The sequence below is a fragment of the Pseudophryne corroboree genome, chromosome 6, assembly GCF_028390025.1.
Source record: "Pseudophryne corroboree isolate aPseCor3 chromosome 6, aPseCor3.hap2, whole genome shotgun sequence".
In the NCBI taxonomy this organism is placed as follows: domain Eukaryota; kingdom Metazoa; phylum Chordata; class Amphibia; order Anura; family Myobatrachidae; genus Pseudophryne; species Pseudophryne corroboree.
This window is the reverse complement of record NC_086449.1, coordinates 280,031,523-280,057,568: the sequence shown is the minus strand read 5'-3', so window position 1 is coordinate 280,057,568 and position 26,046 is coordinate 280,031,523. Positions and strand designations below refer to the sequence as shown.

General features: G+C 41.4%; 1 protein-coding gene across 2 annotated transcripts in view; it reads right to left on the bottom strand.

Annotated features, from left to right (window-relative positions):
- Nucleotides 1–26,046, bottom strand: part of DMXL2 (Dmx like 2) — a 401,239-nt gene that overhangs the window by 292,947 nt on the left and 82,246 nt on the right. For both annotated transcript variants that reach the window (XM_063926075.1, XM_063926076.1), the window contains exons 4-7: nucleotides 25,083–25,161; nucleotides 23,691–23,844; nucleotides 6,708–6,774; nucleotides 2,962–3,140 (exon numbers count right to left, since the gene is read on the bottom strand). In XM_063926075.1, the coding sequence (XP_063782145.1) occupies nucleotides 2,962–3,140; nucleotides 6,708–6,774; nucleotides 23,691–23,844; nucleotides 25,083–25,161 (479 nt within the window). The remainder of the gene's footprint in view (nucleotides 1–2,961; nucleotides 3,141–6,707; nucleotides 6,775–23,690; nucleotides 23,845–25,082; nucleotides 25,162–26,046) is intronic.

Here is a 26,046-nt window from a genome sequence, read left to right as displayed (position 1 = left end):
AACCTCCATATGCTTTTTCGAATCCGCATCACCCATCCATTGGCGGGTCCATAAGGATCGTCTCACTGAAATAGCCATGGCATTGGCTCTGGAACCCAGCAACCCAATGTCCCTTTGAGCGTCTCTCATATACAAGACTGCGTCTTTAATATGGGTTAGAGTTAACAAAATAGCATCCCTATCTAGGGTATCAAGGTCAGCCGACAGGGTATCTGTCCAAGCTGCAACTGCGCTACATACCCATGTCGACGCAATTGCCGGTCTGAGCAAAGCACCAGTATGTGAATAAATAGACTTTAATGTAGTCTCCTGCCTGCGGTCCGCAGGGTCCTTGAGGGCCGCTGTGTCTGGAGACGGCAGCGCCACTTTCTTGGACAGGCGTGTTAAAGCCTTGTCCACAGTGGGAGAGGATTCCCAACTTACCCTGTCCTGTGTAAGGAAAGGGTATGCCATATTAATTCTTTTGGGAATCTGCAGTCTCATATCTGGAGTCTCCCAAGCTTTTTCAAATAACTCGTTAAGTTCATGAGATGGGGGAAAGTTTATTATCTGTTTCTTTCCCTTAAACATGTGTACCCTCATGTCAGGAACAGAGGGTTCATCAGCAATATGCAACACATCTCTTATTGCAATAATCATACACTGAATACTCTTTGTCACCTTAGGGTGCAATCTAGCTTCATCATAGTCGACACTGGAATCAGAGTCCGTGTCAGTATCTGTGTCCACAATTAGTGACAAGGGACGCTTTTGAGACCCCGACGGGCCCTGTGAGTCGGTCCAATCCGAGGATTTACCCCCTGATGCCTCCCTGGATTCAGCTTTATCTAGCCTCTTATGTAAAGATGCCACACTTGCATTCAACATATGCCACATGTCCATCCATTCCTGAGTCGGCACTACCGACGGGGACACACCACTCATCTGCTCCACCTCCTCCTTGGAGAAGCCTTCCGCTTCAGACATGCCAACACCCACGTACCGACACCCCACACACACAGGGATATACCTATAAGGGGACAAAACCCCAACCAGGCCCTTAGGAGAGACAGAGAGAGAGTATGCCAGCACACTCCCAGCGCCAAACTGACACTGGAAAATCCAGACAGCGCTTCTATATTATTATATAATGCCAATCTTCCCACTCACTGCGCTCCAATGTGCCCCCTCCTCTTTTTCAGCCCTCTGAAGTGTTCAGCAGGGGAGAGTCCGGGGAGCCAGTGTTCTCTGCAGCCTCTGTGGAGAAAATGGCGCTGGTTAGTGCTGAGGGATCAAGCTCCGCCCCCTCCAGCAGCGGGCTTCGGTCCCTCTTCAATTTTAATAAAATGGCGGGGGATCATCTATTTGCTGCCTCTGCAGCCTAATGTGACCTTTTATGCCCAAAAACGAGGTTTATTGCTGCCCAGGGCGCCCCTGCGCCCTGCACCCATCAGTGCTTTCTGTGTGTCTGTGTGTGGGAGCAATGGCACCTCATGAAGATCTGAAGTCTTCTGCCACCTTTGACGTCTTCTTGCTTCTCATCCTCACCCGGCTTCTATCTTCCGGCTCTGTGAGGAGGACGGCGGCGCGGCTCCAGGACGAACCCCAGGGTGAGACCTGTGTTCAGACTCCTTCTGGAGCTAATGGTGTCCAGTAGCCTAAGAAGCAGAGCCTATCATTTAAGTAGGTCTGCTCCTCTCCCCTCAGTCCCACGATGCAGGGAGTCTGTTGCCAGCAGTGCTCCCTGAAAATAAAAAACCTAACAAAATTCTTTTTTCCACAGAAAACTCAGTAGAGCTCCCCTGCAGTGCACCCTTCTCCTCTGGGCACAGGATCTAACTGAGGTCTGGAGGAGGGGCATAGAGGGAGGAGCCAGTGCACACCCATACTAAAAGTTCTTTATAGGTGCCCATGTCTCCTGCGGAGCCCGTCTATACCCCATGGTCCTTACGGAGTCCCCAGCATCCTCTAGGACGTAAGAGAAATAGGCATTGATTCACAAGGATAGGAACATGACTGTCCTCCACATTGCAAAGGTTCTTGTGGGCTGCATGATATGGCCACACTGCAATGATGAACCGGGATCAGGAGGAAAGGAAAGTGGAGGAAGAGAAAATATGTGACGATGTGTGTGGACTGTACAGTGGGGAGGTAAATGGATAGGAAAGCTTATGAAGGTTATGTGAGAAGTTCTGGAATTTGATAAGCTTGCCTGAAAAGGTGAATTTTCAGGGAACGCTTGAAGGTTTGGAGACTAGAGGAGAGTCTTATTGTGCATGGCAGGGCATTCCACAGAGTGGGTGCAGCCCGAAGAAAGTCCTGAAATTGTGAATAGGGGTAAATAATGAGTGTGGATGAGAGACGTAGATTGGGAGATATTTTGTGATAAGCGAGGAGATATACATTGGTGTAGTTTGGTTAATGGCCTTGTGTGTGAGTAAAAGTATTTTATATTGAATATGGCAGAATACAGGTAACCAGTGGAGGGACTGACTGAGTGGATCTGCAGACGATGAATTAGCCTTGCAGCTGCATTTAGAATGGAGTCTGAAGACTATTGCAATAATCAATACGGGAGATAATGAGAGCATGGAGTAGAGTTTTTGCAATGTCTTGAGTAAGGTATGGTCGTATTTTGGATATGTTTTTTAGATGTATGTAACATGATTTTGAGACAGATTGATCTTGTGTACAGATGATACTGAAATCCAAAAGTACTGATTCGTTTACCAAGAGATGTGGTATAGATTGAAAAAAGCAGAGGACCTAAGACTGAACCCTGCGGTACTCCAAATGAAAGAGGAAGTGATGGGGAGGAGGATTCAAAAAAGCGGACACTGAAGGAGCGATTAGATAGGTAGGATAGGAATCAAGAAAGGGCTGTGTCTTAAAGACCTAGGGATTGTAGTGTTTGTATGAGAAGAGAGTGGTCAACAGTGTCAAAAGCAGCAGAGAGATCTAGAGGAATATATGGATGCTTACCTTGGCATAAATCTGCTTGTGTTTCTCCACGAAAAACCAATCACTGCCCTCGGATGGGCAAGATACACAAATGAAAAGTTAACATCAACCAAATTTCCTTTTTTCTGCAGACTTTCATGGAGTAAATAAGAGGTTTTCCAACCAGTTAGAGGGTACCAGATCTTTAGCAGACAATCGTCCTGTTGATAGAAAGTTTTCAATGTATGAGTACATAAAAGGAAAAATGCCAATGAGTTATCGTGTCCCTTATCTGGTCATTCATAGCCATCAAAAGCAATGGCCATCGCAGAGAATTGATTTGGCTTGTATAAATGGGCAGATTCCCCAAATCATCATTACCTTGTCTCTCAAGCTCATTTTCCTCCTTTTACAATACCAACGGCACCTCATTACTAAATTAAACTCTCTGCTGAAAGCTGCCCAACAAATGGAGGAAACCAAACTCCTCTCAGAGCAACCCTTTTCAACGAGGTATGTCCATCACATATATACATAACCAGTATTATAAAATACTCTGGCAAGTCCTTTCATAAAGTATGGGGCACATGGCTATTGTTCCATTCCTATAAACCCAATACTTTTTTCATTGCTGACCATCTGGTACACCTGATCTAATCCCTATAGGTTGCCATGACATCCCCCTCCCCCTTAATCAAAATACATTTTAATCTATTTAAAATATACTTTGTTTTGATGTTTTTATTAATATATCCGTTTTGATCCATTCCACATGAATTTCATTTTAAATTTATGGGGGATTAGATAGTCAAGGAAACAAGAAGCAGAATAGTAGGTAAGTAAACAGTTATTTTACCATGCTGGTAAGAAGCTGTCTGCTCACTCGACCAGCTTTGGTTCTCAGGCTAGCTAAAAATAAATAAAAACTCCTTGCCATTATGGTATGGATTAGGGTCATACAGTAAATTGGTAGGATTGAAAGCATTTTTGTGAAGAAGAAAAAAAAAAAAAAACCCTGGAAAAAACTTAGGTGCGCCATAAGAGTTCCTCAGTTTAAAAATGCATGTCTTTTCAATAAGTTAGAAGTTGTCTTGCAGGGTTGGGTATGGGCGTGTGGTCACCATACCGATGCCGTGATCCCAGAGTTGAAAATGCCGGCAAGGTGGGGGATGCACTCACCACAGGTTCTATTCCCACTCTATGGGTATTGTGGACACCCAAGACTGGGAATAGTCCCTGTTAGTCGGGATGCCGACTGTCGGGATTGTAAGGGTGCGGGATGCAGGCATTGGTGTTGTGACCAGCAGTTTCCTGACCGCTGGTCACATAACTACATCCCGTCTTGCACACAAGGCCTGATTCAGTTCATGACACGAGTGTGGCTAAATGTGCAAAGTAACAATGTTTGGTATTTTGCACGTGATGGACCCATACTGCGCAGTACGGTCCTACATTGTTGGACACAGTATGGGCTGCAGATGTTAAGTTATTGACAGTCAGCTACCGTTTTGGGTGGGGAGGTGGTGGAGACAGCAAGGTGAAAAGGTCAGGATTTCAGTCTTCCAAATGAATATTTCCTTGTCTCAACAATGGAGCTGCAGCGACCGGTCTGTGTGACCTCAGGGTTCACTCAGCCGCTCTAAGGTATGGCAAGTGATCTGATGCGTCCTCGGACACAGTAGAGGATCACTTATGCATGCAGGAGGAGTCTATTTATACCAGAGTCCTCCTGCCGCATTACCATAGCTGATCATCGCTGCTGCTTCCAAGTAAGCAGCAGCAATGCACTCTCCACCCACATCTGAATCACCCATACTGTGGTAACCCAGGTAAAGTGCTGGGAGTGGTTGAAAGCACTGTGGTCAGCCTAGCAGCTGCAAATAACTTGACTGCTCCTGACACTTTTGCCGTGTCTACACAGTGCAAAGCAACTATCACCTAATTGAACTGCACCCTTAAAACATATGTTCTTAGATTTATCCTGCGTGCTTAAATGAACACAAAATTGTACACAAACCTTCAGCTATGTGTGCTGGTTTTCAATTTGTAGAAATCAATAACATCACTTTCTGAATAGCGTGGAAAACTCAATTTCTCACATGAGTTGGTGAGTATAAGTTCTAGCCATTTCAGGTAATTTAACATCCAACAATGCCCCTAACAGTGAACTGGTAGCAATCTTATTTATGAACGTATTCCCTCATATTGTTCCTAACCTCCAGCAAATGTCTTCTTCACCTAACATTATTATAAAAGCTTCTCTTCAGAGACAGAAACCTGCGCTGTCTCTGCTATTCCATGGAGAATATTAAACTATTCATTTGCCTGACCTCAACCGCAGAACTTTTATGAATTATGACCAAGCAAAAGTGTGCTGCTGAAGTCAGAGATAAGGAAATTCAGTCTCTAGAAAACACTGCTCTTCACGAATGACTGACAAAAAGAAGTCTAATAAAAAAAAGTCTGGAGGTGAAGATAGAATGTGGCCAATGGCAACATTACTAAAGAGGAAAAGATAACAGTAAATGATGGTTATTAAACTGTATTACATTTTTATTTTGCATACAGTATGCTGCTTTCATTTAAGAAATCAGAAAATTAATATAATTCTATTTTGCAAACACACTTCTGTTGTAAGAGAAAGTAAGAAAGTTACATAAACTTGTTATAATGAAGTCATGAAAAAAATCAAATTACCTGATTCTTTAGCTGAATATTTGAATATTTAAACTAATCGTATGATAATCAGAAGAGGTAGAAAATATAAAAAACGTCTTGCAAACAACAACAACAAAGCTGGCTATTTTTTATCTGATCAAAAATGACTATAGTGCATAAATTCCCCTTATGCAACAAGCTTATGGAGATTTAAACAGCACAGGGGTGATTCCCTAGGTCAGTATGGAAAGGGAGCAAGACAAGTATAGATGAGTCACCCATGATGAAAATGGAAACAAGCTGCCATCTGAAGCGGAGGCAGCAAACCCATTATAGCTGGAAGTCTCTTAATGAAACCATCTGTCACTAAATCATATGGTCGGATAATCGTGGATGCTGCAACATGACTTTAGAGGACAGAGGGAAAACAACCAAATTTGGCACATTAGTCTGCTAAAATATATCCTTGGAACAAAATTAAAAAAAAAAAATATTTTATTTGTTTTATTCTACATGATAATAGTATAATGTGGAATAAAACAAAATAAAATCAAATAGCTCTAAAGTTTTTCCCCAGATGTATTTTTAGCAAAAAAAATTGCTGCTATTTGGGACCTTTGGTGTTTTGCAAACCCTGGAGAAAGGTTGTGCTTCTTGATAATGGTCACATTCTGACTAAAACATGTATACAGATGTAGCCATGCTCCTCTATGCTGCGATGCAGCAAGCCTTACTGCATGGCATGCCAGGCTGCGAATAATCGCAGGCGGCATGCAATGCAACATGCCGTGATACAGCATGCTGCAACACAATAAGATGAGCATTGCTACATCTGTATATACACAGATGCACACTACTACACTGTATATATTTATATAGGATGAAATGCAAATAGACCGTTTCAGAATGTCACACATCAAATGCAAGATACTACTACTCTGCAGGCACTTGTGTCTATAATGCAGTAGCTTAATCAAAAGGATATGCAACAACTGTAATCTTCAAAAGTACATATGAAAAAAAGCATTACAAACTATAAAAATAGGTTTCATATAAAATGAATGTTATCTTTTTTTAAACTACAGATGAATGTAGACAAAAAAGAAAACAAAACTGATGCGATAACTTACCTTCCCTGCAGTAGCAAAGTATTCACCATCTGGGGACCATTTCATCAAAAGCACAGGCACTGCAGTCCTGTTTGCAAAGAAACATGAAATATTAATTGCCATAGCCTGCTGTCTTGCACAGTATGTAAATTAGATTAATAAATAAAGAGAAATGATTTAATACGTATACAGGTTGAGTATCCCTTATCCAAAATGCTTGGGACCAGAGGTATTTTGGATATCGTATTTTTCCGTATTTTGGAATAATTAGATACCATAATGAGATCTTATGATGATGGGACCTAAATCTAAGCACAGAATGCATTTATGTTACATATACACCCTAAACACACAGCCTGAAGGTAATTTTAGCCAATATTTTTTTATAACTTTGTGCATTAAACAAAGTGTGTGTACATTCACACATTTCATTTATGTTTCATATACACCTTATATACACAGCCTGAAGGTCATTTAATACATTATTATTAATAACTTTGTATATTAAACAAAGTTTGTGTACATTGAGCCATCAAAAAACAAAGGTTTCACTTTCTCACTCTCACTCAAAAAAGTCCGTATTTCGGAATATTCCGTATTTCGGAATATTTGGATATGGGATACTCAACCTGTATAGTCAAAATCTTAAGGAAAGTTAGTGCACATCTCAAGGTGTTAGGCAGCTTGCGATACAGATTCGATCCCGATGCACGCTCCCGTGGGGTTGGTATCTTAAGATAGACTGTGCAGGCAAGTCAATCTTGACTATCTAGTGTACAATCTAGTACAAAGTATAGTCAAAATTGGCACTTAGTCAAAATCGTACATAGACAAAATCTCAAGTACAGATAGTCAAAATCTGGGCTCTGGGTGAGTTCAAGGGAAATCACATAGTCAAAATCAGGCATAGCAAGGATCTCACCGTGTGTACACACCTTGAGACAGATGTTTGTGTGAAAGATCATAAAGCATAGACTCAAACTATTTAGCTAGCAAAATAAACATTGTGTAATATAAGGTCAAAATGAATACTATAAACACATACAGTACAGATACAATGATACAATACTGTACTACTGCAGTCATGCCAAACATCCTTTCTATGCGCCCCGGGTCCCATGCAACTCTGCTTGCACCAAGCGTCTATTTCGCAGCCACAAATCCACGTCAGGAGACTGCACTGATTAATTTGATATTATTACATTTTATTTCTAAGGCGCCACAAGTGTTTCGCAGCGCCGTACAAAGGACAGTACAGGGAGACAAAACTTAGCATTACAGTAAATAAATAACAGAAATAGAGTACAGGTAACAAAGAGCACCACAATTCTCAAGACATAATACAGCTAAGATGTAAGTAGTGAGGGAGTGATCATCATACTACTATGGGCTGGTGGCCATGGATGGAGATGAGCCTTTACCAGCAGGAGAAAAAGCGGGTAAAGATGGACGCTGAGTAGGGGAGAGCTGCGAGTGAAATGTGTCGAGGGCTTAGATAACAAAAGGAAAGAGGGCCCAGCTCTAAAGAGCTAACAATCGGGAAGGGTCAACAGACAGATGACATGAGGGGCAAGCAAGTGGGAGGTAGCCCGATGGCAATATGAAAGCAAAGCTGAGATGTTCACGGCATGAGGCAGGGGGGTGGAGGCGGGGCTTCAGCACTGGGTTATGCGTCGGGAGGGTATGCTTTGATGAATAGGTGGGTTTTTAGTGCCCGTTTGAAGCTTTGCAAAGCCGAGGAGAGTCTAATGGAGCGGGGGAGTGCGTTCCACTGAAGGGGTGCAGCACGGGCATAGTCTTGAATTCGGGTATGGGAAGCAGTGACCAGGGCAGTGGAGAGGCGACAGTCATTGGTCGACCGTAGGGGGCGGGAGGGAGTATGAAGGGAGAGGATGTTGGAGATGTAGGGTGCAGCGGAATTAGAGATGGCCTTGTATGTGAGAGTGAGGAGTCTGAAGAGGATTCTGTAGAGGGAATGGGAGCCAGTGTAGATTTTGTCGAAGGGGAGTGGCAGATGTGGAGCAGCGGGAGAGGAAGATAAGCCTAGCTGCGGAGTTGAGGACAGATTGGAGGGGAGTAAGATGAGAGTGAGTGAGGCCAGTGAGAACGTTGCAGTAAGCCATGAGATGACCAGTGAGTGGATGATAAGTTTAGTTGCACTCTGGGAGAGAAATGGCCTGATGCGAGCAATGTTGCGTAGCTGGAACCGACAGGATTGTGCCAGAGCTTGGATGTGGGGTGCGCCACTTGTATATCTGTGTGCACCTAATACTCCATTCAGACATGCGACCCAGTAATTTGCCTGATCTAGCAGTTGGTCTCAGCTCTGTGACCCTGGTCGAGAGCAGAGTCGGGGACCCGGGTTGTGTGCTTTCACACATACAGAAATCCTGGGTTGATGCGTGTTCACATGTATAAACCCAGGATTTAGCTACATGTCTGAAAAGGGTATTGAGTGGTCATACACCTAAAGTTTAAAGATTAATTATACCATATGCTCCAAAATGTCAGAAAACTGACAAAAACGTGTATATATATATATATATATATATATATATATATATATATACCATATGGTCAGATGGCACTCCGGCGGGACTTCACTTAAGAAATAAAGCAGAGACCAGGCTCTTTTTGCTGCGGTAACGTTTCAGTTGTATTCCAACTTTCGTCAGACCCAAATACATACATTTAAAATACAAACTTTTATAGCTTACCCTCCACCACATGTCGTGTCTTCTCCGGCCCGGATGCGCTGGCAGGGAAAGATGACGTCATCCCGCACGCACCGTGCGGCGCGCTCCCGCCCATGTCAGCGTCCCAGTAACCTAGGAGACGCATCAATACAAAAGCATACAGTATAACACATTGTGCTATATAAAGTGCATGTGCAAATACCGGACATTGTTGGCAAGTGTGGCTCGTTATAGCTGATCATCTTACTATAGACCTATATTACAAAAACATGACTGCATACTTAAACAATTATATGGATTAATTTTTACCAGGCTAAATAAAGCAATTTAATAATAATTGCTCATTTAAGCCTCCTGGGGCCAATGTGTTGAGGCGGTGAATCCACCTAGCCTCCCGTTGTAGTAACAACTTATCCCGATTCCCCCCTCGAATATTCTCCGGCTGTTGGTCTATTATTTTGTATTTTAAACAAGAAAGATTATGTTTCATCTTAGCAAAGTGTCTTGCCACAGGTTGTGTTTGACTTTCACCCGCTAGGGCTGCTCTAATGGCTGACCTATGTAAAGCCATACGCTCACGGAATTGTCTCACAGTTTTCCCCACGTAATACAATCCGCAAGGGCAGCGGATAAAATATATAACGTGGGTATGTGTACAAGTTAAGATCTTATCAATTTTGATGTATTTACCTGTGTGTGGATGTGAAAAGCCTTGGCCCACTTCCATATAGCTGCAGGTCGTGCACGACCTGCAGCTATATGGAAGTGGGCCAAGGCTTTTCACATCCACACACAGGTAAATACATCAAAATTGATAAGATCTTAACTTGTACACATACCCACGTTATATATTTTATCCGCTGCCCTTGCGGATTGTATTACGTGGGGAAAACTGTGAGACAATTCCGTGAGCGTATGGCTTTACATAGGTCAGCCATTAGAGCAGCCCTAGCGGGTGAAAGTCAAACACAACCTGTGGCAAGACACTTTGCTAAGATGAAACATAATCTTTCTTGTTTAAAATACAAAATAATAGACCAACAGCCGGAGAATATTCGAGGGGGGAATCGGGATAAGTTGTTACTACAACGGGAGGCTAGGTGGATTCACCGCCTCAACACATTGGCCCCAGGAGGCTTAAATGAGCAATTATTATTAAATTGCTTTATTTAGCCTGGTAAAAATTAATCCATATAATTGTTTAAGTATGCAGTCATGTTTTTGTAATATAGGTCTATAGTAAGATGATCAGCTATAACGAGCCACACTTGCCAACAATGTCCGGTATTTGCACATGCACTTTATATAGCACAATGTGTTATACTGTATGCTTTTGTATTGATGCGTCTCCTAGGTTACTGGGACGCTGACATGGGCGGGAGCGCGCCGCACGGTGCGTGCGGGATGACGTCATCTTTCCCTGCCAGCGCATCCGGGCCGGAGAAGACACGACATGTGGTGGAGGGTAAGCTATAAAAGTTTGTATTTTAAATGTATGTATTTGGGTCTGACGAAAGTTGGAATACAACTGAAACGTTACCGCAGCAAAAAGAGCCTGGTCTCTGCTTTATTTCTTAAGTGAAGTCCCGCCGGAGTGCCATCTGACCATATGGTATATATATATATGTTTGCACAGCAGCAAGGATAGGCACCGGGGGCAGTTGCAGCTGATAACAGAGTGCCGGTTACTAGTGGAGTTATATATATATATATATATATATCTCACACAATCACACACCAGTGTATATACTGTAGGCTTTCTATTTATCCGTCTTCTCACAAGTGTACAGTACACACTACCTTAATAGTAGGATTTTAATACCTACCGGTAAATCCTTTTCTCTTAGTCCGTAGAGGATGCTGGGGACACCAAAAGGACCATGGGGTATAGACGGGATACGCAGGAGACATGGGCACACTATAAGACTTTGAATGGGTGTGAACTGGCTCCTCCCTCTATGCCCCTCCTCCAGACTCCAGTTAGAGAACTGTGCCCAGGGAGAAGAACATTTTTCGAGGAAAGAATTTATTGTTTAAACACAGTGAGTGTCATACCAGCTCACACCTCAAACATGCCGCAGAACGTGGCATTCAATAGAACACCAGCCGATGGCATGAAAAAATATACAGCAATATGCTGACCGAACATGTAACACAACCTGTGTGTAAACACGACCAATAATCGCATAACGCATGCCATGGCATGAATAACGTCAGCAACCAACTTGACTGAAAAGAAACACCACATGAGTGTAACCACCAATAACTGCAGATACAGTACGCACTAGGACGGGCGCCCAGCATCCTCTACGGACTAAGAGAAAAGGATTTACCGGTAGGTATTAAAATCCTATTTTCTCATACGTCCTAGAGGATGCTGGGGACTCCAAAAGGACCATGGGGTTTATACCAAAGCTCCAGACCGGGCGGGAGAGTGCGGACGACTCTGCAGCACCAATTGAGCAAACATGAGGTCCTCATCAGCCAGGGTGTCAAACTTGTAGAACTTAGCAAAAAATGTTTGAACCCGACCAAGCAGCTGCTCGGCAAAGTTGAACCACGAGACTCCACGGGCATCTGCCCAAGAAGAGCCCACCTTCCTGGTAGAATGGGCCTTCACCGACTTCGGCAATGGCAATCCAGCCGTAGAATGAGCCTGCCGAATCGTACCCCAGATCCAGCGCGCAACAGTCTGCTTAGAAGCAGGAGCCCCAATTCTGTTGGGAGCATACAGGACAAACAGAGCCTCTGTTTCCCCAATCTGAGCCGTTCTGGCGACATAAATATTCAAAGCTCTGACTACATCGAGAGACTTCGAATCAGCCAAAGCTTCAGTAGCCACAGGCACCACAATAGGTTGGTTTATGTGAAATGCAAAAACCATTTTCGGCAGAAATTGTTGCCGAAATCTCAATTCCGCTCTATCCACATGGAAGATCAATTAGGGCTCTCGTGAGATAAGGCCGCTAATTCCGACACCCGCCTTGCGGACAGCAAGGCCAACAGCATGACCACTTTCTAAGTGAGAAATGTCAACTCAACCTTTCGTAAAGGTTCCAACCAGTGTGACATAAGAAACTGCAACACCACGTTAAGGTCCCATGGTGCCACTGGGGGCACAATGTGGAGGTTGGATGTACAGCACCCCTTTAACGAAAGTCTGAACTTCTGGAAGGGTGGCCAATCCTTTTTGAAAGAAAAGTGATAAGGCTGAAATCTGCACTTTAATGGAGCCTAACTTTTGGCCTGCATCCACCTCTGCTAGCAAAAAATGGAGAAAACGACCCATCTGAAATTCTTCCGTAGGAGCCTTCTTGGACTCACACCAAGACACATACTTCCTCCAAATACAGTGGTAAAGCTTCGCCGTTACTCCCTTCCTAGCCTGAAGCAATGTGGGAATGACTTTACCGGAAATATCCTTTCGGGCTAGAATATGGCGTTCAACCGCCATGCCGTCAAACGCAGCCGCGGTAAGTCTTGATACACGCACGGTCCTGGCTGTAACAGCTCCTCTCGTAGATGAAGAGGTCAGGAATCTTCTATGAGTAAGTCTTGAAGATCTGGATACCAATCCCTCCTTGATCAGACCGGAACAATGAGTATCGCCTGAACCTTTGTTCTTCTTATGTTTATCACCTTCGGAAAGAGTGACAATGGAGGGGACACATAGACCGACCGAAAACACCCACGGTGTCACGAGGGCGTCCACTGCTATTGCTTGAGTGTCCCTTGACCTGGAACAATAGCTCTGAAGTTGCTTGTTGAGGCGAGACGCCATCATGTCGAATTAAGGAATTCCCCAAAGTCTTGTCACTTCTGTGAACTTCTTGATGAAGACCCCACTCTCCTGGATGGAGATCGTGTCTGCTGAGGAAGTCTAATTCTCTGTTGTCAACACCCGGAACGAAGATCGCTAATAAAGCGTTTACATGCCTTTCCGGCCAGCGGAAAACTTTTGCAGCTTCTGTCATTGCCACTTTGCTCCTCGTTCCGCCCTACGCCACTGCTGTTACGTCGTCCAACAGAATTAAGACGGGCAGATCGCGAAGAAGATGTTCCGTTGTAAATAGCTCTTAACTCAAGAATGCTTATTGCAGACAAGTTACCCGGCTTGACCTTTTCCCCAGGAAATTCTTCCCCTGGAAAGACTGCTCCCCAGCCTCGGAGACTTGTATCCATGGACACCAGGATCTAATCCTGGATCCCGAACCTTTGTCCCTCTAGGAGGTGAGAACTGTGAAGCCACCACAGGAGAGATATCCTAGTCCTGGAAAATAGGAATATTTTCTGGTGTAAGTGCAGGTGAGACCCGGACCACATGTCTAACTGGTCTCGCTAAAACCACTCTGGCATTTAACCTGCTCACCGAATGGCCTCGTAGACCGCAACCATCTTCCTCATCAACGGAACGTATTGATGGGTGTACACTATTGCAAATCTGATCCAACTCTGGATCCTCAGATCTCTTTCCGCAGGATCAAACAACTCTCAACAGTTCAGTATCTAATCTTATTCCCACCTCCGACCTCTGCGTCGTAGGGATCAACAGCGATTCTCTGTTGTAGAACTGTCAGAGAGAAACAACGATTTGTACCACCTGTTTCTTGACCTCGTCGTAGTCAGGAGAGCGTCCCAGTACAGAATAATAATGGCTCTTACTATCGAAGGAAAACCATCATACTGCCATCACTCCGGTGAAATGGCAGTGACAATCCTGAATAGCAAACCCAGGTAAGCTTAATGCGGATGAAACCGCCTTTAAACTCTCTTTTACAGGTTGGAGATCCCTGCCCTGAGAGATTCCATCTTGTAGTTCAACTTCTTAAGTAGAAATCTTTTTTGGAATTTTTCTGACCAAGCTTTCCGGGCTCAGAAGCACGAAAAAGCTTGAATAACAGCTTCTTCTTTTTTTATTTTGACAGGGACAGCCGGACAATGTCCTGATCCTAGCCCAACTCTTGTATGGCGTTGCATACTACCTCCCCGTCCAGAGGAGAATCGGTAAGATTTATTTGAAAAATCAGTGAGGGGAAACATCTGGACACTCCAGTACGTCCCTCTTTGGACTCTATTCTTAACTCCCTGGTCCAAGTCCATTCCAGGACTGACTGAAGAGTATTAGACGAGTTCCCACCGGTGTGGGCTCCAGCAAGATAGACCCAGCGACATGCGGTGGATGTGGTAGAAACAGAGAACGATATCTGCTTCCGCGAACTTGAAAAAAAGTTGCAGAACTCTTACCTTTTTCACCTTCCTCTACCTGCAACAAAGGGGAAAAAACGGTATCCAACCGGTCCAATGACTGCATCCTACAAAAAAATGCGTCACCAACCGTTGTGAGGGACATAGGTCAAGAAGGTAGACTTACCACTGGTACCTGCCGAGATCAACTTAAACCCATTCCCAAATCAGGTTACACCTTCCTAGGTAAGATACTCTAGTATTCCTCGGAGGCAGCCTCAGCAAGCCCTTGGTGAATCCACAACGCCCTCCTAGTCGAGAGGGCCATGGAAGTGGCCCGCGGACCCCAGAGGCCCATACTTCTTGTAGTCGCATGGCAGCATGCTGCAATTTACTAGATAAGACCCAACTTAAGGAATATCCCCACTCTCTCTAGGGTAATTATATCGGATGCCAAGGTAACCGACCATTCCTGAATACAAGCACTCCCCCATGCGTATGTAATGCAAATATTATCAAAGCATATAATTAAAATATCACTTAGCTTCCTGTATACGATCCTTTGTGACAGGGCCCCAGTGCAGACCAGGGGTTGACTCTCACTTTATTCTATCCACGGCGGGAAAAGAATACTCGGACTCCTCGTGAGGATTTGAGACCATCTCGTCAGGCTGACCTACACCTTTATCAACAGAGCGACCAGCACATGAGGAGGAATAACTTTACTTCAGCATTCATTAGAAAACGTAATATGAATATACATATTTAAATACACATATGCACACATATATCTATATATATATACATCATACATATATATATATATATATATATTGTCAGGAACAGCAGGGTCCCTAGTGACCTTAATGTGTTCTGCATGTGTATGAACATGTACTGAATGCCAATGTTATGGATCTAACCAGGAAACATTATGGTCGACATAAGACATAGTATTCGTCGTCAACAGGGAGTAGTAACCGGGCAAAATAATATTCTTGCAACCCCCGAGGGGTCTGAGGGAAATATCAATGCAACCGTACCATACATATATATGTATACAGGTATAGGTTATTACATAATCATGTTAATTTATACCCAGTTATAATAGTTGGTGCCGACAGGGTCACCCACATACGACTGTGTCTCCCATACAGTGTTTACTTTAGAAAAGCATACAATTACTGACATTTCATCTCCTGAATCAAGTACCATCAGGAGTCGGCAATGCCGACAGAGGGATTCCCATAGCTGTTTGCGGCAGAGCACTCACGCATGTCGACACACGTGTACTAAAAGACCCACCAACATCGCTTATATTGGTTAGCTCCCATTATCTGACAAGGAAAACACAGACCTTTCAACAACTCAATAATCACACGCTCATTAACATATATATTTTTATATATATATATATATATATATATATATATATATATATATATATATATATATATAGTGCTGCTGAACCTGTAGTGCACTAAACAACTGTGCCCCCCCCCCCTCGTTTTACACTGTTTGTAGTTCAACAGCGTTTTTGGCGGGGCCAGCGTCTCTGTGAGGAGAAAATGGAGCTGAATAGAGTTTTGAGGGCTAAGCCACGCCCCCTTCTCGGCGCGCTTCAGTCCCGCTATTTTTTTATCTTTTTATACTGGCGGGGGTCAGTATACAGAGTGCCTATGCACTGTGTACCTCTTTGCCAGGCCTTTATATGAGGTATTATTGCTGCCCAGGGCGCCCCCCCTGCGCCCTGCACCCTTGTAGTGCCGCTTGTGTGTGGGTGCAGTGGCACACAGCGCGACCGCTGCGCGGTACCTCTGAGACTCTGAAGTCTTCTGCTGTCACTGAAGTCTTCTGTTCTTCTAATACTCACCTGGCTTCTTTCTACTGGCTCTGTGAGGGAGGTGACGGCGCGGCTCCGGGAACGAGCTGCTAGGCGAACCAAGTGATCAGACCCTCTGGAGCTAATGGTGTCCAGTAGCCTAAGAAGCAGAGCCTTGAAACTCACAGAAGTAGGTCTGTTTCTCTCCCCTCAGTCCCACGATGCATGGAGCCTGTTGCCAGCAGGTCTCCCTGAAAATAACAAACCTAACAAAGTCTTTTAGAGAAACTCAGGAGAGCTCCTCTAGTGTGTGTCCAGTCTCTCTGGGTACAGATTCTAACTGGAGTCTGGAGGAGGGGCATAGAGGGAGGAGCCAGTTCACACCCATTCAAAGTCTTATAGTGTGCCCATGTCTCCTGCAGATCCCGTCTATACCCCATGGTCCTTTTGGAGTCCCCAGCATCCTCTAGGACGTATGAGAAATATAGTGCACCTATTATTACTCTAGTGAACCTACTGTATATTATTACTCTTTTTTTAGTACTATAGTTTTCATCAGGACACACCCCTAAGTGGCAATAAATACCCCCATAGGTGGACCTAGACACGCTTTTGGGCGGAGCATGACACCCCCCAACGGAAAGCGCTGCATATTCTGCTTCTACTGGAATTTCCCTGAGACTAGTTTTCAAAAGTAGGTAAGTATGATTACAATGCAGTAGAAGATGGGGAAAATGAGACTTTGTAAAAACAATGTAGAATGATATATGGTTTCATGTCCAGAGGCGTTTCAGCCCAGCATGACCAGACCATTGATTAAGTGAATGCAATGTGATACAGAGGACAAACAAGCAACATGCTTCCCAAATGCAAATAGAATATATACATTTGTGTGTTACATATCACCCTTGGTGTTCCTTACCACTTTGGACTGAGCTTATATACGTTTCTATATAAATATGCATACCTATATATACACAGTGTGCTTTGTCCTAGCATCTTGTGGAGTGTTGCCTTATAGGTAATTGTCTGCACTTCGTCTAATATTAGGGCAATAGATGTTGTCTGAATCAAAATATAATTCATTATAAATAGGCGATGTTACCATAGTGGACAGTATAGTGGATATATATAGTAAGGAATAGATATGAAATAAGTTTGAATGTATGAGGTAATGTTTAGCTGATTTAAGAAATTAGGTTTGTGTATGTGTTTATATAGATATACTGTATATTTGTGTTTTACAGCAAGATGGTAAAAAATAGTGTAGGGAACAGGTTTATTCTGCTCTAGTCATAAATAAGGCCAGAGAGGTTACAGTAAGATCAAGAGTCATTGTAGAGAAAAGGTATTAGGCCATAAATGATAATAGGTATGTGACAGAGCTCTGTTGGTCATTGGAATTCACAGGTGTGCTTACAGTAGATCAGAATCTACTGGTTTGTCTATTGTCCAGTGAAGGTTAAAAGCTAGGGAGTATAAATTAACTACTATGAAAAGAGATCACATCCATTGATAAAACATTGTGTAACCGACCCCAGGAAAACTTGTCAATACAACAGAACTTTGGATGAAAAGACATTCCAGATTTTACAATACTATACTTGCTTAAGGCAGTGTGGACACCACACTTTTATGACACCATGCCTCCGTGAACAGGACACGACAGCCCAGTTCAATGTTTGTTTTATTACACCTTGGAATCTGACAAACCTATAATTATCTATTCCATTGGAAACTATGAGAATATGATAGTTTGAATTGGTAAAATATGAGATAAAAGGACCAGACTTGTAGTTAGGAGTTAGAAGGAAGAGGGAGAGGGAGAAGAAGAAGGAGAAGGAAGGAAGTCAGTCAGGAGGAGAAGTCATGGAGAACATGCAGAAGGAATGATTCTTGGGATGGCAATCTTTAACTTGCAAGTATAAATACGATAATAATTGAAACTGTTTGTGAAACTTATGTCATGTTGTTTTATGTTATGTAACGAAGGAAACATAGCATAGCTTAATATAATTATAATTAGTATATATATCACTACTGTGTATATCTTATTCTGTACGATTTGATCTGCCTGTAAATAAAGAATCATATAAAAAGAGCGGTAATATTCAAGCTTGAACTCTCTTTAAGGAATCTTAACTTCATAATTTCATAAGTCATATATATATATATATAAGGACTGCATATATTTATCAGCCAATTAATTTGTAAGCCTGACATAATATATTTGCAGATATATATGATAACGCATATTAATTTAAATATATCCATATATTAATAACCATATATGTTATATTGAATATTAATATTCATAAATAAGATTCCATAAATCAATATTGGCGACCACGAATTGGACTTGTTATTACTGAATCTGATTATCTGATTTATAATATTTATGAGGAGTAGCAAATGCTATAAGCTGGCTACCAAATCTGCAGAATCACGGTGGGGATGTATCTATGAAAATTTATTACCATTGTGTAATGTCAATTTTGTATTCTGTATAACCTAGGATAAATGTGTTAGTGCAATATACGTTATTTTAACTAACATAATATCTATTAGGAAGCAGCACCAATGGCTATAAGCCTGCTGGCAAAGTACAAGATCACAGTGGAATAGGTTACAAATGAGAATAAAGAATTTAAAGGCCTAGAATAGAAAATGTGCACAGTGGAAATGAGTATTTCCAAATAAATGAATAAATGTACCAGGTATTAGAGTTTAACCTTAAGACACCGGTCAATCTTAAGGAGAGGATACCTTCAGTACTAAAAACAAAGAATATAAAAATTTAGCATTGTAAATGATTGCAATGTTAAAAATGCAAAAGTTTTCTGTAGCATTAAGAAAAATGCGCAGAACTGCGGCTTTAGAAGCCAAACAGAAATGTAAAGAAGAATCAGGTTCGCGTCTTCGTAAGGCGTGCCTGACCATTAATGCAAAAATGCATTCATTATTTAAGTCCCTTAAACAGAAAAATAAACAGAAAAAGTTTGGGGCAGAAGCAAAAAGCCTGGCAGATTGTAAGCAAACTGTCATGACCTCTCAGGAGGAGATAAAAGGAAGTACAAGGGAGAACATTGTAGATGTAGGTGAGACTCAGGACAGCATTGTCCATGTGCAGCACACAGAGTCTGCTATGGTCACACAGACCACCAGCAGAACAGCCTCTTTGGTAAAGGAAGAAAGTAGCAATGTGCAGGATGTGTCTATCATCAGACAGCACATTAATGTAAAGGAGGTAGCAGCAATAGGAGATGTCCCCTATACTGTGTCTAGTAAGGGGGAAGATTATTGTAACTCAGATTATGAGTATTCTGCTGAATACACTCTCAGAGTTCCCAATGTAAATGAAGAATTTGTTATGCCCTTAGGCAAAGGTGAATTGTCAGCAGATTTAAACACTGATCGCAGCAGTACAGTGCACACAGGGGTGGAGAAGTTCCCCATGGTGAAAACTCCCATGGCAACCAGAGTTGCAAACCTTGAAATGTATTCACCTGGAAACATGTTTAAAGGGGAAATCCATGAAATTAATTCAGGAATGCATGTTTACAAACAAGGTTCCCAAACTTTTGTAACCCCCACACAACACTCAGAGACATCTAGTGATGGTGCAAATGTTTGCATGCTCTCAGAGAGACCACATGCAGAGTGTCATTCTGCAAACCACACACCAATTAACAATGACAAAAAGGATCACCAGGATGAAAATGTTTTTATGCCCTGGTGCCATAACCATTTTATTACAGGTGTGGAAAGACAGAAAGCCCTGGGACCTGCAATACATATTTGGCAAAGTCTAACAAGTTTCTCTCCCCACAAAAGTAGGTTTTTTCAGAAGCTCCAAGATTCTTCCAGACTAAGGAGCCATGCCAAGCAGCAAACGCTATGGTTGAAGACAGTCTGGGCCCAGGCTGCATCACAAGGGAGTATGGTCACAAGTGAATACGGTAGTATCATTCCTTTACTTGTTAGATCCAATGTAGCCATTGTTTGCTTTGATGTTCAAACAGCCACAGTTTCCAAATTAAACCTGCATCATATCTGCAGCGACAATTGTGCTGCCATTGACACACAAGGTGACAGGAAAGATTGGCACAGGCCAGAAACAATTGTTTGTTTGTTATTCAATCTTTAAAGACACATTTGTAAATTCTGTACCTGATAACATGCAGCAGATAGGACAGAATGCATAGCACGGTATGTTAAATCACTGTATAAATATCTGTGATATTCATTGTATGTCTTTTTGTTTGATTCATAGTAATCCTGGCAACCTGTATACAGAATGGTGCAAGACTCCAAAAAAGACTCCAATTTACAAGGGAAAAGGTCTTCATTAACCCTTTCATCGCTGCTATCCAGCAAAATCTACATAGCATCCCTAAAGACTGATATATGGACAAATCCTCAAGGAGTTTTCCAGTTTCACAAGAAAGGGGAAGGTTTTCATTAACCCTTTCATCACAAGTAATCATTACTTGTCTTTCAAACTACATGTACACCCCCACAACAGTGTACAGCACATCTCATCACTGTGATTATAAAGAACTGTCTCATCCCTTCATATACCTTAATCAAATATATGTAAACATTTGTCTGATATATATATATATATATTATGTAATTGTATTATATACCTTGTAAATATTTTATGTTTTTTTTTTATATTACACAGTAGATACTATCTATGCTTCCTTCGTAAAAGCTTCAAAAGTAATTAAATATCTAATACTGGATGGAATTAGATTTAGTTAAAGCCATTCCTAAATGATATTTAATATCTGTTTGAAGCAAAATTATATTCATTTATTGTATTGATAGGATGTTACTATATACACATCAAAAGCATTTTAAATAATTATTAGTCAAAATATAGGTAGGATAGAAAACGCCTTTATATGGGTTAAACTGGTATAAGGTTATGTAAGATTGAGATGTATAAATAGGTACAAGGTAGAATAAGGAGATTTAAGACTGCATGGTAATTTATTCAGTGAGGAAATACAGTAAACAGAGTAGGTGTACTACTCACAGCCATTTGTGGTACTATTGCCCGAAGACAATTAAGACCTACTATTAACAAGCAAGGAAAGAAAGAAAGAAAGAAAGAAAGAAAAAAAAAAAAAGACTTTCATATATGACTGTTCTATTCAAAATCACAACCTGTTTTGTGCAAAGCAATATGGACACTGGTCACAACTGCGGCATTGGATAAACGCAAAGGAAACAGAACTGCTAAAGACTGTATAAAGACTATTACTATTACCGAGGGTCATCACAAGTACTGAGTTGCAAACTCAAGATCATAGTACGCAAAATACACAGCCCTCTGCGTCAAACAGCGAAATGGCAAGCAAAGGAGCAGCTGCTATGAAGAATTCTACTTCAACTGCCTCCATAATGCAGACGCAAGGCGTCTCCAATTGCAAGCAAACCACGCAGATGACAGTCTTATCCCAGTAAATTGCTACAGCCAAGAACAGCAAAAATGTCCAAATGTACTGATCCAGATACAGAAAAAAGGTCTACAATTGGGCTATGGTATTCCAAATGTCTGTAGAAATTAGTTTTCCTCATGAATACTGAATAAAAACCTCAGTCTTGTCTGCTTTAGTTAAAAAGTAGAATAAGGTTAGGTAAGCTAAGAATTTTTATAGATTTTTAAAATCACAATGGTTATTATTATTACACTTATGGTATATATTAGGGTTACAACAAAAGTTATGTTTTGAAGAAATATTTTGAAATGTATTTGGAAGCAATTACGCTAGTTTAATGTGTGGCCAATCAAAATAATTTCTCATGGCCACAAGGGGGCGACTGTTGCCTTATAGGTAATTGTCTGCACTTCGTCTAATATTAGGGCAATAGATGTTGTCTGAATCAAAATATAATTCATTATAAATAGGCGATGTTACCATAGTGGACAGTATAGTGGATATATATAGTAAGGAATAGATATGAAATAAGTTTGAATGTATGAGGTAATGTTTAGCTGATTTAAGAAATTAGGTTTGTGTATGTGTTTATATAGATATACTGTATATTTGTGTTTTACAGCAAGATGGTAAAAAATAGTGTAGGGAACAGGTTTATTCTGCTCTAGTCATAAATAAGGCCAGAGAGGTTACAGTAAGATCAAGAGTCATTGTAGAGAAAAGGTATTAGGCCATAAATGATAATAGGTATGTGACAGAGCTCTGTTGGTCATTGGAATTCACAGGTGTGCTTACAGTAGATCAGAATCTACTGGTTTGTCTATTGTCCAGTGAAGGTTAAAAGCTAGGGAGTATAAATTAACTACTATGAAAAGAGATCACATCCATTGATAAAACATTGTGTAACCGACCCCAGGAAAACTTGTCAATACAACAGAACTTTGGATGAAAAGACATTCCAGATTTTACAATACTATACTTGCTTAAGGCAGTGTGGACACCACACTTTTATGACACCATGCCTCCGTGAACAGGACACGACAGCCCAGTTCAATGTTTGTTTTATTACACCTTGGAATCTGACAAACCTATAATTACCTATTCCATTGGAAACTATGAGAATATGATAGTTTGAATTGGTAAAATATGAGATAAAAGGACCAGACTTGTAGTTAGGAGTTAGAAGGAAGAGGGAGAAGAAGAAGGAGAAGGAAGGAAGTCAGTCAGGAGGAGAAGTCATGGAGAACATGCAGAAGGAATGATTCTTGGGATGGCAATCTTTAACTTGCAAGTATAAATATGATAATAATTGAAACTGTTTGTGAAACTTATGTCATGTTGTTTTATGTTATGTAACGAAGGAAACATAGCATAGCTTAATATAATTATAATTAGTATATATATCACTACTGTGTATATCTTATTCTGTACGATTTGATCTGCCTGTAAATAAAGAATCATATAAAAAGAGCGGTAATATTCAAGCTTGAACTCTCTTTAAGGAATCTTAACTTCATAATTTCATAAGTCATATATATATATATATATAAGGACTGCATATATTTATCAGCCAATTAATTTGTAAGCCTGACATAATATATTTGCAGATATATATGATAACGCATATTAATTTAAATATATCCATATATTAATAACCATATATGTTATATTGAATATTAATATTCATAAATAAGATTCCATAAATCAATAGGAGTATACAAGATACTGGACCTGTGTATAGTCTGCATTGCTGACACACACCTCTCACTAGGATTACTACATCAGAAGTTATAGCTGTAATATTAGAACATGTGCAGAATGGCTTCTGTATGACCAATGTCTCTTCTCAACTTACTTGCATTGCCAGATACAGTTCCAGTCATTCAGAGCAGGTTGAACTTTATCCTCTGTGACGTGTCTGTCAATATCATCCTCATCCTCTTCTAGAATGTCACTTGAAGGTGGCGCCCATAATTGCAAGTAATCAGTGGCTGTCAGCAGTCTGTTCCCTGCAGAATATTCATTATTGTGAACACAAAGCTGGAACTAGTGGCTACTATTAGCGCTGCGATAGGTGAAATGACTTCCGAAACGTACAGACTTCTTTTAACTAAACATATTTTTGAGCTGGTTTTAGAAAAGTTACTTTCTATGTCAAATAAAATGATTTGTCATTTTCGGTTTCCCTGTTGATGCATGAAATGATTTAGATTACCTCAATGTAGAGTAAAATACAGGCTGTATCTTATGGGTTGGGTATGATATGTCAACAGCCATAATCTCAACATTCATCGAGTAGACAGTGCTGAAATGTCGACATGTCAGAAAATCCTCCCGCTATACAGCTGCAGCGACATCATCTGGATCCCATTAGTCATGTGACTGTTACTACCTGGTCAGACCTCCGATCATCTGGTGTTCTAGTAAATATTTTTCCACTATCCTTAACCCCTACACATAACCCTACCTCCTATGTCCAATCCAAATTCCCCCCTCCTCAGCATTCTAAGAATGTTGACACATTACCTGTCGTTGACATTGTGGTGCCAACATTATGATTGTAGATCTTTTCACTACATCCCTTTCCTACAACATCTCAATGATTGCTACAGTAATACATATATAATGCAGAATAGCATTGGTTGTCTATGGTACGTATTTTATTAACAAGAATTTGCAGGCATAAAAGAAAAAGACCAAAACCATCAGTAAGAGAAACACAGAGGGCTCACATGAGGTGCTTACTGGATGTCCGATACACTTCAAAGTTTAATTTCCTTACAAACACATCCTCTAACTACTGATAAGGGTTAGGTATGATATATCCCGGCAGACGGGATGCCAGCTATCAGTACACAGACAGCGGCATCTCGCTACCGGCAGCAAGTCCCCTTGTGTGCTTGCTGCGCTTGTCATGTTGTGGGCCCGGTGGCAAGCTTCACTCACCACAGGTTCTATTCTCACTCGGTTGGTGGCCTGGACAAACCAACCGAGTGGGAATTAGGGGGGACTGTTGGTATGCCGGCCGCTGCAAAATGCCGGCTGTCAGGATTCTGGTGTTGGTCTCCTTGATGTCAGGATCCCGACCACCGGCATTTTGACTGCATCCGTCTGATAACAACTATAGGTACTAAATAATGTTTAACATACAGTGAAACAGTAATACGGCCAACTACGGTTAATTTGCAAAACACTATGCATGCCATTTAAAGGGGGGAATAAAAAAAAAAAGATATAATTTACTTACCTTGAGGATCCCAAGCCAAATTATAAGTCACGGAACTAAGCAAAAACTGGCCTGTCCGAAGCCACTGATATTTAAGTTGCTAGAAAATAAAACAAACATATTATGATGTAAAAGGTCATATCTGACATCTCAGAACAGGAATCAAACTACAGATAGGTCCTCATACACTTATGTCTTTTGCACCATATGGCGATATTCACGTGCTGTATACTTGTTTCTTTTTGCACTTTTCTTTCCTCAATTTTACATTTTAATAATTTTATTTATATAGCGCTCTTTCTCCAACAGGACTCAAGGCGCTTTACATACATCAACATTCCAGCCACGAAAAGCACCTGATGAGGCAGCCGTCTTGGGTGTCCTACACAGGATTACCCTGGGTGGTATAGGTTAAGCCAGGAAAAACTGATACAAATGGTGGTTGCAGTGCACTAATGCTAGGAGTGGGGTCCCAACACAACCATCAGATCCATGTACTTTTCATCCCATACACATACGAACGAGTCAGTCATGCTGGGAACACTATGAAGGTTACAATGTGGGAGATAAGCAATACAAGGACCCAATGCATATCTTGGAATCACTTATGTGTGTAGTGTAATATACACCCTGTATGAATAGGATAAATAGGTTTTTTTTGCGTTGCTAAGTAACTAATATTATCAGAATTATATATATATATATATATATATATATATATATATATATATTTAAATTTGAAATATTATATAGTATTAGACAAGATAATACAGAACCTAAGCTCTCCCTAGAAGCACATATGAAGAGACTGCGCCGTTCCTACTTTGGAGACAGCATGCGAAGAAAAGGATCCCTAGAGAAAGGCATTATGCTTCGAAAGGTTGAAGGCCAGTGAAAAGGGGGAAGACCAGCAACGAGATGGCTTTATACAATAACAAAAACTATAGATTCCACACTATCAACATTGAGCCGCTTGACAGACGAT